Raw genomic sequence first — 17,796 nt, 5'->3', positions numbered from 1 at the left:
CAATCAGCGCTTTGGCCCATCATACGGGTTCGGTATGTGGCGATGCGCTGGTCTAGTGGGCTCTAAATAAAGGGCTCTAAAACGCTACTAGCGGGATTGGACACTGCCAGCGATCCCCCGCTCGTGTCTCTCTAGCCGATAACCCTGCTGTCCAGTCATAATATCCAGCGGGATTTCACATACGGCTGCACCAAAGGGTTTTCCACTGTGACAGGCTATGATAGACGATGGCTCTTACCATGTACCTGGGGGGGTTGTGTTTGTCATCTTATTAGGTCGAATATTTGTTTGGTTACTTTGCCGTTCGCCCTTCACTCGGGGGTCGCTTGCATAACCGTCGCATCATGACTAGAGCATGGCGATAATGACATGGAGACCTGGGTTTGCTTATTGCTTGAAAAAGTGCAAAACCTCAAGGCAAAGGGAAGAGGCAGACCGGGAAAAGCAAATACATACTTATCCACGTCTGCAGATCAAATCCAGGCCAGCGGAAACCAGAACCAAGAAGACCGAAACTCCAAGCAATTATATGTACAGTACATACAACTCCAGGTACGAAGAATCGCAGGGTCGATCGCTGGATGACTATCGTCCAAGTAAGTTTTCAATATGCCCGTCGTTGTGTGCCAGTAAACTCGCAGATATCTGGCTTCCAGCCAGGAACCAAGCAGGTACGAAGCAGGGTTCGCAGACTCTGCATCGAATAAAGAAATGTCAGCCTTTTCTGTACGCCAGGTTGTACCCAGAGGGCAGCCCGCTTGCCCTACGTTTCAGGCTCTGGAAGGTAGATAAAAGGGACTTGATTCTAGTTACCATAATGTTCATAGATACGGTCATCCAGCTGCCTCAAATATTTTGATCCAAACAATGAGCCCCTGCAGAATAGTTCCAGCTAATTTAGCTTTCTCTTGTGAGCTGAATGGTGGGATTTTCAATTATTTGCTGTCAACTTCATTAGGCCTTTTTGATCCGACTATGGACAGCAAAGCATATTTGCAGCCTTGAAGTGAATTGCTTGATTTCAAATGTTTCAATACTTTATCCTGGTTTTAATCCTTGTGTACTCAAAGTCCAGCCAATTTTCCGACAGATCTTCCATTTTGATTCCAGGCTGGGAGCCTGAAAATTGCCTCGATCACTTCCCAGCGTATCCACGATTTTGTTGCAAGAACTAACCTGTGTCTTTCTCAGTATGTCAAAATTCCACACTGGCAGTCAACATTCGAACTTGAGCACGGGAAGGCCTAACTTAACTTGTGCCCCAAAGGTTGGCCCTCGAAATGCTAATGACAGCAAACTTGTTTCTGTCTGGACTGATGGCCTGTCCAATTGCAAATTTGAGAGGGGCTGTGTGTTGGCGCCGGCTTCTTAATCACGTCCTGAACCAAGTTCCGGACAAGGTGTCGCCCGTCGCCCATACCTGCTTGAAAAGCCGGTTCTCCGAGTTCGTAGGGTTAGAGATTGTTCAATCCGCAATTCCACATTCCAATAATTTGTGGCTCAATTGCTCGCCCTAGGTTATGCGTCTGTTGCTTATATGTATTTATTTAACTCTAGCTGTCAAAAAGTTCTGCTGCAGATAAGTCCGCAATTGATAGGGGACTTCTTACTCGGAAATAAGTTCTTGATATATCGTCCTCCATAGTTTCAAATATATATTCTGACTTGTTCCTCCTAGCGTTTGGGAAACTTCCTAGGTAGAGACTAATAACCCTCTGACAAAAAAGGGGTGTTGAGCAACGCTGCGGGATAATCGCGCGGCTATGCGAGACGCGGTAGTTCGACTATCATGTGATATCAAATGTCGTCTCGGCCGTGAGACTATGACTCAAACAACCAGGACAAATACCTATGGGTATAGCCCATATGTCCCTCCTTGTCTCCTTTCCAGGGAGAAACCTTCACGCAGAGAAATATAGAGCACACAGCAAAAAAGACATAGAGGACCAAAACCTTACAATACGAACACAATGACCACTCAACAACCAACCAACCCCACCACCACCACTACCACCGACTCCGAAATGTCTCTCCGCGCCACAGCTCTCATCACAAACCTCTCCGCCGTAACGGCGCGCATCGCCGCCGCCTCCGCCAAAGTCCCGCAAACCCAACCCCAAAGACCCCAACGCCCCGTCCGCCTGCTCGCCGTCTCCAAAATAAAGCCCGCCTCCGACGTCCAAATCCTCCACGAGCACAACCCAACCCTACACTTCGGCGAAAACTACTTCCAGGAACTGCTCGAGAAGTCCAGGGCCCTCAAGGCCCTCTCGCCCGAGGTCCGCTGGCATTTCATTGGCGGCCTGCAGTCGAACAAGTGCGTGTCGCTCGCGCGCGATGTGCCGGGCCTCTTCGCGGTCGAGAGCGTGGATACGGAGAAGAAGGCGAATTTGCTGAATCGGGGGTGGGGGGAGAGGCTTGCTGCTGCTGGCGATGCGGATGCGGATGCGGAAAATCGACTCCGCGTCTACGTACAGGTCAACACGTCTGGGGAAGCGAATAAATCTGGCGTCGAACCTGTGGAGGCGACGCGTTTGTGTCGGCATATCCGGGAGAATTGTCCGCGGCTGAAGCTGGTGGGGCTGATGACCATTGGGGCCCTGGCGAGGTCGCAGGCGACGACGCTGGAAAATGAGAATGAGGACTTTTTGTGTCTGAGGGAGACGAGGGATAGGGTCGAGAAGGAGCTTGGGCTGGCGGGTGAAGATGGGGAAGGGGAAGGGCTGGAGTTGAGCATGGGTATGACTCAGGACTATGAAGGGGCGATTAAGATGGGGAGTGATCAGGTTAGGGTTGGAGCTGAGATATTTGGACCCCGGCCCCCGAAATTGGAGGCTAAGTTGGTGGAGAGGGAGAAATCTTAGAGGACGATCACGATCGGGATAAAAGTTGGATATCTGGTGTATTTATGATTAAAATGAGACTATGTACGGAGTTTGTGACTGTAGATTACTAATTAAAAAGACTCCCACCTCAGTTCTTAAATTACATTTGAAATTATGTACACGTATAGAACATACACATAACTATATATGGGTATGAGTCCCTTCGTTCACGCTCTACCAAGACAACTGAAATTAAAGAAGGCAAAGACCAGATGGATAATTCAAAAGTAATTGTAAAGAAAAAAGGGAGTGCCATCCAAACGAATAAACAAATCAAAGTGGGGGGGGTGATGGATAGTAGGGATGTCAACAAGCTATAAATATGTATAAATGATATTTCTTTTCCCTATTCAGCGACGCTCTAGGGGATCTCTATCTATCCCAATCATCAGAGCCATGATCAACAAAGACACCCTGGGAAAGTCGCTCCTCCATCAGTTTCACCAGTGCCTGTGGCACGGCCTCTTGTGTTGCACGGATCGTTATACGGTACATCTATTTTTCCGATTAGGTATTGATATATATGCGTATATCGCGGAAGCTTCTAATAAAGGGAGGGAGATTGAGTTGAGAGGGAGGGGGTGGGGAGGGGGAAAATAGGTCACATACCTTCTTCTCGTAATTCGGTTCCAACCGCAAGAGACACCCAGTTTTGCCACTATCCATTTGATAAACAGCGCAGCCGACCAAATTTTTCGAATTCGGATCGACTCCGCTAAGGATCTTGAACCTAAACCCTTGCACAATGCCCCGTGTGAAGGACTCCGTTATTGTTCGTCCCTTACCCTGGACGGCAAAAGTCGACTGCGCCTCAAGCGGTGGGCCCCCGATCTGCCGCCATCGTTTGAAAAAGTCATCAGGCGATAAAGTCGATTCATCCATGTACTTGTGCATGAGGACAGGTAGCTGCAACGTGTATGCCTGGAGGGCGCCGGCAAGGTAGGAAATCCGAATGGTGGGCGGCTTCGTGAATGCGCCCTTGGCCTCGAAGCAGATTGTCTGCTGAGTCTGGCTCTGGGCCTGAACATCCGGATCCGGTAGGTTTTTAGAATCAACCTTGATGCTTTCGGGAGAAGGGTTATCCAACGTTGTGGTGAATGAGCCAATCGGGAACGAAGACTTATTCGTAAAGTATAACTTGCATACGCCTAAATGAACGCGGTACTCGGAACGTAGGCCAACCTGAATCTGTGCATCTTCAAATAGAACACCCTCGTCTTTGAAGTAAAGACGGTTAAAGCCGATTTCCCAGTCAGCGGAAAGATGTGCGGCACTAGCCAGATTCGGTTCCGGACCGTCTGAACTGGAGGTCAGATCCAAGCCAGCCAAGTCTGAAGATACTGTTGTTTTTGCTGTGCCGTTGGTTCCAGCCGAGGTGCCGTTTACGATTGTAGTGAAAGAACGCTTAAGTCCTGCCTGTTGGGCCAAGCTAATTTCTTTTTTGTCGGCATTGGCAGCTTTTCCACCCACAACCCATGTTCGCTTGTCACTAATGCCGGCACTCTTCTGGTGCAGTCGCGATAAGAGAACTGATGTTCTCTCCGAGAATGGTGGCATCTCATCACAAACGGTACGGAGGAGGTCGTCCGTCGGTAAGGTTGCGAGTGTTAGATACTCGCAGGCTCTTTGTTGAAGTTCTGAATCTGGTGATTGGCTGTATACGCTGAAAACACGAAGTAGTTGTGGTTTAATCTCCGGGAACAGGTTAACAAATTTAATGAATGACGAGAGGAGTAGAGCGCGAGTAGTGTCTGAGCAATAATTCAATTTGTTCTGTAGGGCCAAAAACTGTTCAATGGGACTGCACCCTTTATTGTCCGCAATTAAATGACCAAATTCACCAAGGATGTAGCCGCCAATCTTCACCAAGCTATCGTGGCAATCGCCTTTGACGTATTGTAAGAGGTGTTGAGCTGCGTAGGCTTGTAGTTCCTCGTTGTTGGTCACAATCTGGATGACTCTCTGCCAAACCTCATCACTGACATGGTCACCAGCCAGAGAGAGCAGTTTCAGGGAGATATCAATATACCACTGGGCATCAGTGGCATATTTTTCAGTCAAGATCGCAATCTTGAGAACCATTTCTTCTCGGATAGAATAATCGGCAGTCTGCAGATACCTGAGCAGTTCGTTTACGATCGGGCGCGCATTAGAGGTATCACACATGCTGTACAAAAGATCCAGGCCCTTGCGTCGAACACTGATATCCCGGTCTCGCAATGAACCAAGGATGATATCTTGGTGGGCTTTGATAGGGTCGAGTGTCTCTGCTCTCGCTGCAAAATGCGTCATGGCTTCTAGGCCAAGGTATCGAACATTAGTCTCTCGGGATGTTATGAATCTGCCGAGGCGAGAAGATATTGTCAGCATGAGGTTACGTTCGGTATCAAGGTGAATAAGAAGATTGATAGCTTCAAAAAGAACTGCGTTTTGCGCGTTGTTTTGCTGGACGTTTTTCGGCATGTCAATTGCCGAGTTCATGATTTTCTCAATGGACTGTCTAATGAGGTGCCTGACATGCGTGTCCTCTATATTAAATTCGAAAATATTAGCTCCATTATCTTCCAATCGGGGTAACGGGGATATCGGTACAGACCCGAGGGAGGATAATACTGAAGTAGCCTTAAAAGCTTCACTTGCACCCAAGGGCAGGGGACCTTGTAATATATGTAGTCCGGAGCGATGTCATTGTCGACGACGATTCTCTTAAGCCGCTGGGCGGCTTTGGCGTAGCTTCCTTTATACTGATCGGGGTTATCTTGCACCAGGGCCATCACGAGCGACAGGACCGAAAGAGTAACGCCCATGTCGGGGTCATCCATTAGAGAAATTATCCGCTCTGCCCATTCCGGCTGGACGATGCCAGGATGTTTACGATACAATCGTAGAAGCGTAAGCGCGGCCTTCTTCTTCACAAATGCCTTCGACGTACTACAGAGAAAAGAAAAAATATTGTGAGCATGCGAGCCAGCAACGGTTGATGGTTTCCTTCGCCAGAAGCAACACTCACGGAGAGATCAAAAGCCGGTGCACATCGACACCCAGGGCTTCGCCCATCTCTCTCCCACCGACATTGGCCACTGCATGTAGTGCCAGACAGTTATTAAGCTCATTATGGTCCAGCAGGTCCTTCCGGATGCTATTCACCACCAAATGCAATAACTCATGACCCTCATGAAGAAACAGCGTCACCGCCAGATACCCAATCTGTTTTTCCGAATACTTGTTCGCAGAGATCAAATTTACAGCTTCCAGGTGTCCAAAGTCGATATCATAACCCTGTATATAAACGTAGAGCAACTTGCAAACATATTTCTTCTTTTGGTAGCCGTTTAGGTTCGCGTCTTTGAACTTCTGCCGGATGTTCGCCAATTCCTTGTTGATCCGCTTCTCTTCCAATTCCCGGGCCCGCGCGTTCCGTAAGTCGGCAATGAACTGCACCAATCCCCGCATGGACGACATGGTGGCCGAAATTGTAGTCGTCCGTCCGTGTTCACCGCGGGTGAATGGTGTGTGATTTTCCCAGGGGGCTTATTTGGAACTGTCCGTAGCCAGCCAAGCCAAGCTACGCACAAGGCATCAATCACGCATAGTTCTGCTTGTCGATGCCAGAGAGTTCATACCAGCATGGCTGTGGCTCGACGAGATAGGGGGTGTGCCAGCTGGTGCAGGTCGGAGGTCAGCGTGAGCCAAGAAAGGGACTCGAGGATAGTAAGAAAAGTGCCTTGGACAAGACAATCAAACTAATACAGAGCACGAAGCGCGACAGTGTCAGGACGGGATATTATTGTCTTAGAAATGGATAATCTGGTGAATGGGAAGACTCCTGATTCTTGCTGCTGGTGCTACATGCATGTCATTCGGGTGTGTCTTGGAGACGCACGATGATGGGTGGGGCGGATCAATAGTTATGCCGGTTTCCCGCAGTTCTTAGGTCAGGTGATCTAGCTCTTTCTTCTATCGGTGAGACTAGACTGGCCGGCGGGACCATGTGATCCCATTTGATCTGGTCTCATACATTTCTTGGCGTGAATCCCAACATGTAACTATATATTAGTTAGCTGAAAAAGTAGTAAAAAAATCCTGTGAACTTTCAGTTCTAACTTCTCAGGCAGATGTCATAGTCTCTAACTACTCCGTATATACATCTATAATTGAAGAAGAAGAAGAAGAAGAATAATAATAATAATTGATGGAAAGTGATGTTGTGGTGAGGCGCACCCAACCACAACCTTATGTGGTCGGGTAAGCGAAGGCACGTGTACACAGTGTTGTCTGTCCTCTGTTCTCCTCCAAAGATATCTCAAATTTGCTGGTCTGGAAGGTGTAGGGTTTTTGAATGAAAAAATAAATACATAAAATATTAATCACCAATGGCAGACAACCGCAAATCCGTCCTGATCACAGGGTAGGTTCTGTTTAAACTATTACACAGGAACAGTTGAATTTTGCTGACACCGTCATAACGTGCAATAATATACAGCTGTTCGCCCGGTGGCATTGGCCATTCCCTGGCGCAGGAGTTCCACCGCAACGGCCTGCGCGTCTTCGCGACAGCCAGAGATAAGAGCTCAATCGCCAACCTAGCGGAACAGGGGATTGAAACGCTGAGCTTGGTCGTGGATAAGGAAGAGAGTAGGAAGGCATGCCGTGAGGAAATTGAGCTGTTGCTTAAGGGGAAGGGGCTTGATTATCTGGTTAATAATGCGTAAAGTGTGGTTCTTTTCCCCAGCTTTTCTTTTACTCAAATGTCATATGGGCCAGTATGCTAACTTTAAGAGATAGTGGGTTAAGTATGTCAATTCATTCACTGTTTGAACTGGATGTCTGAAAATAGAGGATGGCCTGCGCTGTTCGAACATATATTAATTAATCCGCGACGAACGCCAGACTACACCGTCCCCGCCTTGGACGTTAATCTCCAAGAGGTCCGAGAGGTCTTCGAGACAAATTTCATCTCGGTCATTGCAATGTGCCAGGAATTCGCCCCCCTGATCATAAAAGCCAAGGGCACAATCGTTCAAGTGGGATCCGTCGCAGGAGTAAGTGTTGTCAGACCTCTCAAAGGATATTTATTTGCATTTCCATAGTGGTTTGATCCCACTAATAGTTCATCTCAGATAATACCATACGTCTTTGGCTCTGTTTACAACGCATCAAAAGCCGCCCTGCACTCATTCAGTGATACTTTGCGCGTAGAGCTTGCGCCGTTCGGGTTCGTTGGACCCCCTTTTCCTTTCCTATACCCATTAATGGCTCTATTTGCACCCTACTCACTTGCCCCCCCTAAAAAAATTTTTTTTTTAAAAAAAAACATTAAAAAAAAGCGTCAAACCAAAACCAAACCTTCAGTCTTGACCACACAGACTAACCCCCCCTCCCCGATCTAACCACCAGCGTCCAAGTAACAACCATAGTAACCGGCGGCGTAAAATCCAACATCGCTCGCACCTCCCGCACACTGCCCGAAACCTCCCTCTACCACCCCGTCGCCGCCGAGTACGCCCGCCGCATCGTCCACAGCCAGGAGGGCGCCGTGTCCAACGAAGCCTACGCGCGCACGGTGGTGACGCAGATCCTGTATGGGTCTGCACCGCTGCGGTGGCTGCGGTGGCTGCTCCTGTGGCCGTTTGGGGGCCGCGGGATTCGCCGGAGTGGTAGGTATGTGTGGGCGGGCAATCGATCGGCACTTATTTGGCTTTTGAGTGGGGGGTGGGCGTGGTTTGGGGTGTTTCAGATGGGGATGTCGAGGATGTTTAATTTGTGGAAGTTGAGGAAGTGAGGGGGGGTGGGTGGACTTGTAAGGGGTCTTGTTTCTTTTCGAATTGCATGCTTCCTGTGATGCATTTCTGTCTCCCTTACTGTAATCTATAGTTTACTAGTTAGTTGTCCTTAAAAATTTGAGTATTCCTCTTTGGCAATGTTCAAGGAGGGTGAAATGGCAAACAACTAGTCGGCGGTTCCCCTTCATGGACTTCTTTCTTCTCCATCCGGGCATATGCGGTACCTGACTGGGACAGACCCGCGTATGATTCTCGGAACAAACAATTATGATATTTCTGCTATCCAGAAAAAAAGAAAGAAAAAAGAAAAAAAGAAAAAAAAGTTGAAACCTAAAAAGCACATAAGAAAGCCCAGAAAGAAGTGACAGGGAAAAAACATATATACATACCGAAATATGTTGGGGAGATGTGACGTGAGTGGGTGAAAAAGATTTATGCAAGAAATACAGACTCTAGAAACATGATGAAAAGGACATAGCAAAAAAAGGTAATGGGCATCCAATGACACAAAAGGGGTAGGAGGCCGTGCAGTAAATTGCATAACACGCTAACTTTTGTTTTTATTAGAGAACGTCAGAACGGGACACGGTATTAAGGCACGGTGTGCCGCTTGCATAAGCATACCACGAGATCTAATATGCAAAACGAATAAAAAAGTATATTAAAAACAAGTAGTAGAGAAGTACGTGAGAGAGGAAGGCCTTGTTTAGTTCTTGTAGTCAAGAGAGGTTTACTGTCTGCACGCAGAGTGGTAGGCGTTATCGCCGAACTCTCAGGCATGTCATCTGTAGTTTTCGTATACAAAGTGTTAGAGGAGAAACGATGAGTTTCCATATCACGTAGCTAGTGAGTGGGTGCGAGTGAGCGTGTATGGTATGGCTAAGGGATTAAAAGCCTCAGCATGAACACAGACGCATACACATACACCAGCCGCATTACCTTTTGAGGGCAGGTAGGTTGTAGACATGGTGATGGCATGTAGCGGAGCTTGTTAAGAACCAAGATGGGAAGATAACAAAAAGAAGAAAAAGAAACAGAGCTCGGACACCGTGCTTCTCTTCGATTTAAATACCAAGCGAGAATTCTACGCCCACGTCGATTTCGCGGGCCATCTTGACGACCTTGGAGAACTGGACAGATTTTTCAGCGGCATTTTGCAGATCCTCCATGGAAAAGATCTTTAGGCCAGATTCATTGATCTACATATAGGTGGTGATTAGCTTGGACCCACATTGACATTGCTGTTTGTTTTCTGTAACGAGGCGGGGGTTGTAGTTAATTTAGATAGACATACCAGCTCATGCGCTTTAGCCATGTTGGTTCCTTGCAAACGTGCAACGATCGGGGTGCGAAGGTTCATTTCGTTGACAACATTGATCAACCCTTGGGCGATGGCATCGCATCTGACAATACCACCGAAAATGTTGACAAAGATAGCAGTGACCTTGGGGTCGCTGGTGATAAGCTCAAAAGCAGATCTAATTGCCTGTGGAGTAGCACCACCACCAACGTCGAGGAAGTTGGCAGGGTTGCCGCCGTTGAGCTTGATGATGTCCATGGTTGCCATTGCAAGGCCGGCTCCGTTGACTTTGGGGGAGCGGTTAGCAAGGAAATGGTAGGCGAGGGGCTAAAATGGTAGACTTACCCAAGCAACCGATATCTCCATCCAATTTAATGAAGTTTAATCCAGACCTAGAACACATCCCTGATCAGCGGGTAAACTTATCCAAAACATAATTTGAGAAATAACGCACTCAGCAGCCTTGACTTCATCAGCGTCTTCCTGGGTAGTATCTCTCCACGAGAAAATCTCCTTTTGTCTGAATTCGGCATTATCATCAAAGCCAAGTTTCGCATCCATGGCAAGAACCTCGTGCTCAGTAGTCTCGCAAAGAGGGTTGATCTCGATTTGAGTGGCGTCCTTCTCCATGAAGACTTTGTAAAGCTTTTGGATGGTGTCCTTGGCCTCTTCCACGCACTGTTCTGAAAATCCGAGATCTTTGGCAATATTCCTTGCCATCTCATCCGTGACACCGACGTTGATATCAACGCTGGTCGTGGTAATAGCCTCGGGGGTTTCCTTGGCGACTGACTCGATATCCACACCACCTTGCGAGGAAGAAACGATGACGGGCGCCTGCGTCTGCCTGTCCATCAGAATAGCTAGGTAGAATTCTCGTCGAGCAAACTTGCGCTCGCAGATATATACGGCATTGCAGAGGCGACCTTGGGCGCCGGTTTGTTTGGTGACGAGCCTGTGGCCAATCATCTGACCAGCAAACATCTTGGCCTCAGTCGGTCTATATATCTCGAGATTTAGTATAAATTCCATTTGAAAAAAACGGGGGAAGCGATCGCGAAAATACGTACGAGTATATGACGCGCACACCACCCTTCAGGCCATTATCAAAAGTGCCCTTTCCTCGACCACCAGCGAGAACTTGAGCCTTGATCACTAGATCCTCCGCACCTATATAAACTCCTTTCTTAGCGATATTATCGCCTCTAAGTATCTAACATCAAATGAAACGTACCAATCTGTTTGGCGACAACCTCCGCTTCCTCCGCAGTTCGGGCAACTTCACCCTTCGGCACGCCAACGCCATACTATACATCCCCCCTGCGTTAGCATCTTGTCCACTGTCATGCCATTCCAACAAAGTCCCGGACCGGAGAAGTACGGTACGTACTGATTTTAGGAGGTTTGCGGAGAGGTATTCATGGATGGAGAGGTTTCTTTTTTGCTGTTGGGCAAAGCGACTTCGAATTGGCGTCCCCTGTAGGTGAGTTAGGATGGAAATTAGCATCCACCACGTACGCATAATTTGTTTTTCATCTTTTTTTTCCCCTGTATAGGCGCGGTTACGTGGTGGACGGACCGGAGGGCGGAGAGTGGGCGGACTTACTGTAGCGGCTCTGAAGGTTGCAGCAATTGGCTTGCTACGGGCGAGCTTGAACATTGTGACAGTTCAGTTCAGCACGGCGAGGAACACAAAGGGACGATATAAATGAGATGAAATTAGAGGAAGGGAGGAAGATGGAGAAATGGATGGAATGAGCAGAGGGAGAGAAGAGAAGGACAGGATTGACAAGAAGACAGGAAGAGCTGGAGTTTGGAGTTTGGAGCTATTATTGGGTGAAGGTCAAATACAATACATACGTAACTGCCGGGGAAAGCAGGGCGGTATTTGCGGGTAACTACGGTACAAGTTTCGGATGTTGCCAGCTGAGACAGCCCTGATACCGCGCTATGTATTTTATTTTAATCTTGCCGCAAAAAATACGTCCCCAAAAATACAAAGTCCTTCCTCACTCTTCTTCCCCGCAAGAGATACAACATTTGAACGTTATAGTTGCCATTATATTTCGAAAATATTTCCATAGTCATGTCTGTTTCCGCGTCTGAAGCAGACATAGTCTTCAATAGAGCAAATGTAGCCCTAGCACGTAGCCAGCGTCTCGTCGCATCATGGCTACCCCCCAAAACCGCCGAAGAGATTGCCAACACAAAAACCGAGGAGGAACTCCAGCGGGAAGAGGATGAGATATTCACCCCCGTTCCAGATAAGTGCGTCACGTCTTTATCTTATATCCGTTTCCGCCATACTGGATAAAAATCAATTTCTGTTTCTGACCAACTAACGTCGTCGTTCCAATCAGACTAGGACTTGGCGCCCCCCTCCCCAAAAGCCAGCAAGACGGTAGCTCCAACCGCACCGAGCTCAGCTCTAACGAGAAACTCCGCAAACAGCTCCTGGGCAAGAATTACAAGAAATTTACCCCAAGCGTGCCGGTGACCGGTTCTCGACCGCTGCCGGATACGAAGCTGAAACACCATCAACGACACCAACGTGCAAAACCCCAACCGGAAAGCGATGACGATGACGAGGATGAAGGACGGTCTTCGCTGGGTAGGAATAAGAGGAAGAGGGTGAGGACAGGGGTTGAGGGGGGTGATGAAGTCACTACAACTACAGCTACAAAGCCCGCAGCTGGCAACCATAATGACAACGGCGACGACAATCAATCGGACGATGGAAGTGCACAGCGCAGCACGCAGCGGAAGAAACCTGTTAGTTACCTCGATGAGCTATTAGCGGAGCGATCGAAGAGGAGGAAGAAGAAGAAGAATAAAGAATAAGAAGCAGTCGTACTAGCAGGAGTGCTACAAGCTTCCATCCAGCTATAAGCTCCGCGAAACGAGACGAGACGAAAAAGGGAAAAAGGTGCATGTACATGCATGGATATATCCCGTTTCAGCTTCTTTATTTCGCGGCTTAATTTTTTGGAAAGAATCGGATCTTTCCCCAACGCATATCGAAGAATAGCCGGTTTTACCCAGTTACCCAGTACCCCTTAAGGACGCAGTACCCAAGGTCCCAGCCGCCCCTGTGTCAATCAGTCGTCGAAGGGCCTATTGGAAAAGGACCGGGGATCCAAAAATCCAAAATCCGAAACCAAGGGGAAAGAACAACCAAAACAGTATCTACTTGGTGACGCCCATCCACCTCCCTCGGCCAGAACTGGAGCAGGGCCAGTGGTAGACCCAAAGCACCCAGCGGAAGACGAGAGGAAGAGGAAGAGGACCAGTGTACATGGGGGAGACACGAAAAGGCGAACCATATCGTTTTCATGGACGGGCGGACGGTCGGACGGTCGGTCGTCTGATATCGCCAGCGGGGCATGCGCGTTCAGTTGCTGCTAGGCATGTATATATGTATATAGAGAGAGGATTGGCCCATGTCACGCGCAGTAGTCAGATGAATTGACTGTAAATAAATGAAAGTTGAAATAAAAAATAAAAAATAATTAAATAAATAAATACATGGGTTAAAAATATGTCTCTCCATACATCGTGCTCCCCAGATACCTAGGTACATGTGCATGTACATTACATATCAGTTACTTATCCCGACATGGTATCACCACGCGTAAATAGATTGATTGATAGGGAGTGGATAGCCAGATAGACGGAGTGAGGGTCACTACCCTAGGTAGGTACATCCATACTGGTACACAAAAATACACATTCTTTCCAAAGTTAGTTATACCAAAAACAAGCAGAAAAGAACAAAACCAGGCGTGTAGATGCGACTAACATCAATCAACAAAATTGAACCGTGGACGCGAAAAAAAAAAAAAAAAAAAAAAAAAAAAAAATACCGAGCTCGTTCGTTCGCCCCGGTTTCTTACATAAATTTTCTTTTTTTCTTTTTGCCTCTGCCCCTTTCCCATTCAAGTCGGAAATAATAAACTCATTGTAATCGCTTCCTCTTCCGATCTTCTCCACCTCCACCTACCCCATCCTCCTCCGCTGTCCGCTCCGCGGTCTCCGCCGCTGGATTTAGCAGCGAATGTACATTACTAGCCATACTTGGCCGGCGCGTAGCAGGCAACGAGTCCGCCGCTGGACGAGGGAATTTCGGCCCGCCAACCGACCACCCACTTTCGGGGTTCAACGAGGACGAGGACGAAGGGTGCGCGGCGTGTGGGTGGGGATGTGGGTGGGTTTGTGTATATGTATGTGGATGTGAGAGTGAGTGTTGTGGCGCGGCCGCGACGGGGTCGATTGAGATAGGGGGTGGCGGTGGGGAAGAATGCCTGGATGCGTCTTGGTTGGTTGTGGTGCCGCGGCGGGGTCCGCCCATTTCGTACTTGGCGAGGAGGTCGCGGACGTGTTGGTGGTCGGGGTTGGGGAGGGGCGGGGCGTGGTTCATGGGAACATTGTTCGTGCTATTCGTGTTGCTTGGGTGGTGGCTGTTTCGTTGCGGAGAAGGTGGCCAATGAGAGGAAGGGTGGTTAGGACCGGAGGGGGAGGTAGGGTTGTTATTTGTTGCTCCCCAGCCATGTTCGCGAATGTCTGCAGAGGTGTGACGGCGGCCGAGGTTGGGACATGGTGCAGTCACGGAGGAGAGAGGGTGAGGGGCGGGTTGTTGGGGCGGGATTTGAGGGCGGTTGTAATTTGGCGATGAATTTGCGGCGCCAATTGATCCGTATCGACGAGGGGATACGGCAAGGTGGGTTGGGACTGGCGCCTGAGCCATGGAGGGACGCCGGCTATCATCTTGAGGCATCTGGCGCGGAGAAAGTGGGGGCCCGGAATGGAGGGTCATGCTGCTAAAGTATGGTTGTCGCCCGGATAAAAGGGACTCATGAGGATTTTCATAGGCACGGATGGCATCCAATTGTCGTGAGATCTCTCGTTGCATGTTGGCAGCTATTTATTAAACCGAGAGAATTAGTTTCATTTTCAAAGAATGTATGCAGAGAATGTTTCGCAAGAGAATATTTTGGCTCAGGCTCACCATCTCTATGAATCGCGCTATCGGGATCGGGAACAATCGACATGACGAAATGCGACATCGAATTGGACCACTATAAACCCAAGTTAGTAAGAGGGGGCAGCCCCCTTTCAGTAAAATTCCATCGAAGCACGACAAAGGTTTCCGTACTTGATGACATCGCACTAAACTCTCGGTCAAAGCTTGACACCTGGAGTTTAACTGTGAATAGTTCTCCTCCATGCGCGAGAGACGAGAGTGGAGATCGCAGATATGATGTTCCGTAGTGATCAGTCTTGAATCGATCACTCTGGAATCGGAACCATCGGGAAGTTGTTCAGCGGGAGTCCCAGGCTGGGAAGCACTTGGTTTATGTGCGGAAAAGGAATCGCGGTGAATCAAGGTCTGTCTGGATGCGCGTCGCTTGATCTCTCGTAGGCCGGCTACGTCTCCCTTTTTGAAATTGCCATTGCCGTGTTTGAACTCCCACATTTGAGAATCCGGGGAGCCCGTGTGGAAGACATCGCTTACTGTATACATCGGATGGCAGAGTTAGAAACGGCCGATTGATTCAAAAATTTAGATGATTGGAGAGGGCTTAATAGATAGATACCTTTGTGAAACCCATACATATTCAATTGTCTGACAAAGGAGGAGACATTGGTGTGCTTGAAATATTGACTATGTGATGTGGGTCAGCTACCTCCAGAGACAAAGGAATGATTGCGATCCGGGAAAGCTGGAATGAGGAGGACGTACGCGAGAACTTTTGAGAAATCCTGGGAAGGAGACATAACGAAGCTCTCGTTTGAGCTGGACCACGATATCAAATGTTGTATCGTGGGATCTTGTAGCATGCTGCGCAGTGGACAGTTGCATTAGAATAACCACAACAAATAAATAAGTAAATAAAAATTGAAAAAATGAAAAAATAAAGTAAAATAAAATAAAATAGGTCCTTTATAGTTTAGGTTAAGGGGAGGAAGAGGTTTAACAGGGCGACAAGAATGTGTCCCAACCTTACCTGTACAACTTATGTATAAAGGCGGTTTGAACGACCTTGGGTTGTTGCGCGGCGGCGGCAGCGCCCGTGGGTTGGATCTGCGCATGGCCGGCGGACTCGCCTCCCATCATCGCACCCGCACCCGCGGGCGCAGCGCCAGCGCCGTTTGTACGATTGTTATTGAGGTTACTATTGCCATTGTTGGCATGACCGTTATTATTATTGTTGTTATTGGTATCGGCATTGTTATCGGGGTTATTAGGGTTGTTGGGATTGTTGGGGTTGTCGGGATTATTGTGGTTGTTATTGTGGTTGTTATTGTGGTTGGCGGAAGTTGCTTGTCCATGTTCTGAGTCGGCGGGACTACTGTTATTGTTGGTGGGAGGAGCCATTGAAGCTGATGTAGGCGGAGATAGGTCCATGGGGTCGCCTTGTGAGAGGTGATCGGAGGGAGACATGGAGGAGGAGAGGACGGGGATGGTTCTGGACTTTCCGGGGACGTCTGTTGGGCTGGAGAACGGGCTTCGAGCGTGATGTTCTTGTAATCGATTCATGGCGAAAAAAGGGGGGAGGCGATGATGGTAATAACGGTGGTGATGATGGCGACGATAGGGGAGATATGGAGATGGTATATCGGTGGGTGTGGCATATGTATATATGTGTGTCGGAGAGGGTTGGAGGAAGGGCCCAGATGATCGCGCGCAAAGAGACGAGAAGGAGAAGCGACGCGAAGAGGGGCGGAGAGAGGGAGAACGAGGGGAAGGAGAGAGGAGGAGTTGGATTGGCTAGATAATTTAAATAGATTCGATAATAAATATATAAAAAAATATTTAAACAATATCGAGCGATTGGAGGAGGTTATATTGAGGATTGCTGAGTGGACGGGAAGACTCGTCGGGTGCGCACCCGACAGGTGCAGCAGGCAAGACTCGGGCGATTATCGCACAGGACAGGACTGGACAGGACTTGGACAGGACAGGACAGGACAGGACAGGACTGGACTGGAGGGCAGCCAAAGACAATGACAACGGCACGCATCTAGATTTCGGTAGTTATCCTCTTTGCGATGGAGTTGTCGATTGTAGTTCGTACTCCTATAGTTAGGTGGCAGCAAGTATTGGAACGGGAGTAGAGTAGGTCAGAATGGGTAGCAGCAGCTAATAGGCAAAGGCACAGTCTCGGTCGTAGTGGTAGTGGCAGTGGCAGTGGCAGTGGCAAGGGGAACGAGGTATAAGGAGAGGCAGGACTGGCATTATTGATTACACCAGCCAGTTCGATTTGTCGAGGAATGAGGAAGTGGGAAGAATAGAGAGCAGACAGAGGGAGTGGAGATGGAGGAGATTGGAGGAGGAGAGAGATATCAAGTGGAGGGCAGTTGGTTGTAGTAATGTAGTGTAGTGTACTCCGTATAGTTGTAGTGAGAGGAGGAGAAGAGAGAGAGGGAGAGTGAGTGAGTGTGTGTGAAGAAGAATAAGCAGACAGAGAGACAGAGAGACAGAGAGAGAAAAAACAAGAGATTTGATCAGAGCAATAAACTAACTAACTTATAATAACTGATTGATTGAGTAACCTAGAAACAGTTTTTCTGGAGCTGAATCATTAATCATAATCATGAGAATAATAAATAATATGGAGTAATGAGTTACATACAGTTGAACATGGTGCCAAAGAAGTTGATCATGATGCCAACTTTTGGCCCACTTTTCTGAACACACACACACATAGTTACACTAGACTAGACACATATAATATATTACAACATATATTACTAATACATTCTCAATGCTCTCTCTCATCATATGATTGATTGACCTTTTTTCATATTTCTTGAGATTCTAACTCAT

The 17,796-nt window shown here is 48.2% G+C and overlaps 6 protein-coding genes across 7 annotated transcripts; 3 read left to right on the top strand and 3 right to left on the bottom strand.

Moving 5' to 3' along the window:
* Window positions 1–95: 95 nt before the first annotated feature.
* Window positions 96–3,249, top strand: BDCG_08718 (YggS family pyridoxal phosphate enzyme). The gene has a single exon (XM_045424507.1). It carries the CDS (start codon window positions 1,971–1,973, stop codon window positions 2,862–2,864), a length of 894 nt encoding a protein of 297 aa, XP_045273202.1. The 5' UTR covers window positions 96–1,970; the 3' UTR covers window positions 2,865–3,249.
* An 8-nt stretch (window positions 3,250–3,257) lies between these two features.
* Window positions 3,258–6,347, bottom strand: BDCG_08717 (AP-2 adaptor complex subunit alpha; the record flags this gene model as incomplete). Its single annotated transcript, XM_045424506.1, has 4 exons — window positions 3,258–3,380; window positions 3,495–5,413; window positions 5,482–5,816; window positions 5,896–6,347. 4 exons carry the CDS (start codon window positions 6,345–6,347, stop codon window positions 3,258–3,260), a joined length of 2,829 nt encoding a protein of 942 aa, XP_045273201.1.
* A 629-nt stretch (window positions 6,348–6,976) lies between these two features.
* BDCG_08716 lies at window positions 6,977–8,990 on the top strand. 2 transcript variants are annotated; one of them, XM_045424504.1, is made up of 6 exons: window positions 6,977–7,293; window positions 7,369–7,593; window positions 7,671–7,678; window positions 7,776–7,927; window positions 8,006–8,100; window positions 8,283–8,990. In XM_045424504.1, the coding sequence occupies exons 1-6, from the start codon at window positions 7,259–7,261 to the stop codon at window positions 8,665–8,667; spliced, it is 900 nt and encodes a 299-aa protein (XP_045273200.1). In that variant the 5' UTR covers window positions 6,977–7,258; the 3' UTR covers window positions 8,668–8,990. The 2 variants fall into 2 exon arrangements, with proteins under 2 accessions (XP_045273200.1, XP_045282656.1); XM_045424505.1 differs by having other exon boundaries at window positions 7,369–7,600.
* A 742-nt stretch (window positions 8,991–9,732) lies between these two features.
* BDCG_08715 (succinyl-CoA ligase [GDP-forming] subunit beta, mitochondrial) lies at window positions 9,733–11,628 on the bottom strand (the record flags this gene model as incomplete). The annotated part of the gene is made up of 8 exons (XM_045424503.1): window positions 9,733–9,867; window positions 9,963–10,255; window positions 10,314–10,360; window positions 10,423–10,968; window positions 11,039–11,138; window positions 11,203–11,275; window positions 11,359–11,445; window positions 11,575–11,628. The coding sequence occupies 8 exons, from the start codon at window positions 11,626–11,628 to the stop codon at window positions 9,733–9,735; spliced, it is 1,335 nt and encodes a 444-aa protein (XP_045273199.1).
* A 221-nt stretch (window positions 11,629–11,849) lies between these two features.
* BDCG_08714 (uncharacterized protein) lies at window positions 11,850–13,570 on the top strand. Its single transcript, XM_045424502.1, has 2 exons — window positions 11,850–12,236; window positions 12,329–13,570. The coding sequence occupies exons 1-2, from the start codon at window positions 12,055–12,057 to the stop codon at window positions 12,807–12,809; spliced, it is 663 nt and encodes a 220-aa protein (XP_045273198.1). The 5' UTR covers window positions 11,850–12,054; the 3' UTR covers window positions 12,810–13,570.
* On the bottom strand, window positions 11,993–17,626 carry BDCG_08713 (HSF-type DNA-binding domain-containing protein). The gene is made up of 7 exons (XM_045424501.1): window positions 15,974–17,626; window positions 15,709–15,807; window positions 15,563–15,630; window positions 15,121–15,479; window positions 14,974–15,043; window positions 12,823–14,885; window positions 11,993–12,738 (listed from the first exon to the last, which is right to left on the bottom strand). Exons 1-6 carry the CDS (start codon window positions 16,504–16,506, stop codon window positions 13,924–13,926), a joined length of 2,091 nt encoding a protein of 696 aa, XP_045273197.1. The 5' UTR covers window positions 16,507–17,626; the 3' UTR covers window positions 11,993–12,738; window positions 12,823–13,923.
* Between the last annotated feature and the right edge of the window lie 170 nt (window positions 17,627–17,796).

Source organism: Blastomyces dermatitidis (genome assembly GCF_000003525.1).
Source record: "Blastomyces dermatitidis ER-3 genomic scaffold supercont1.12, whole genome shotgun sequence".
NCBI classification, from domain to species: Eukaryota; Fungi; Ascomycota; class Eurotiomycetes; order Onygenales; family Ajellomycetaceae; genus Blastomyces; species Blastomyces dermatitidis.
The sequence above is the reverse complement of the archived record's forward strand: the minus strand, read 5'-3'. Positions and strand labels throughout refer to the sequence as shown.

Coding starts and splice junctions, on each gene's coding strand:
- BDCG_08718 (XM_045424507.1), top strand. CDS start 1,971: ATGACCACTCAACAACCAACCAACCCCACCACCACCACTACCACCGAC.
- BDCG_08716 (XM_045424504.1), top strand. CDS start 7,259: ATGGCAGACAACCGCAAATCCGTCCTGATCACAGG. Junction 7,928..8,005: donor AAGTGGGATCCGTCGCAGGA/GTAAGTGTTGTC, acceptor AGTTCATCTCAG/ATAATACCATACGTCTTTGG. Junction 8,101..8,282: donor GTAGAGCTTGCGCCGTTCGG/GTTCGTTGGACC, acceptor TCTAACCACCAG/CGTCCAAGTAACAACCATAG.
- BDCG_08714 (XM_045424502.1), top strand. CDS start 12,055: ATGTCTGTTTCCGCGTCTGAAGCAGACATAGTCTTCAATAGAGCAAAT. Junction 12,237..12,328: donor TTCACCCCCGTTCCAGATAA/GTGCGTCACGTC, acceptor CGTTCCAATCAG/ACTAGGACTTGGCGCCCCCC.
- BDCG_08713 (XM_045424501.1), bottom strand. CDS start 16,506: ATGAATCGATTACAAGAACATCACGCTCGAAGCCCGTTCTCCAGCCCA. Junction 15,480..15,562: donor TATGTATGGGTTTCACAAAG/GTATCTATCTAT, acceptor CGATGTATACAG/TAAGCGATGTCTTCCACACG. Junction 15,044..15,120: donor GTTTAGTGCGATGTCATCAA/GTACGGAAACCT, acceptor TTGGGTTTATAG/TGGTCCAATTCGATGTCGCA.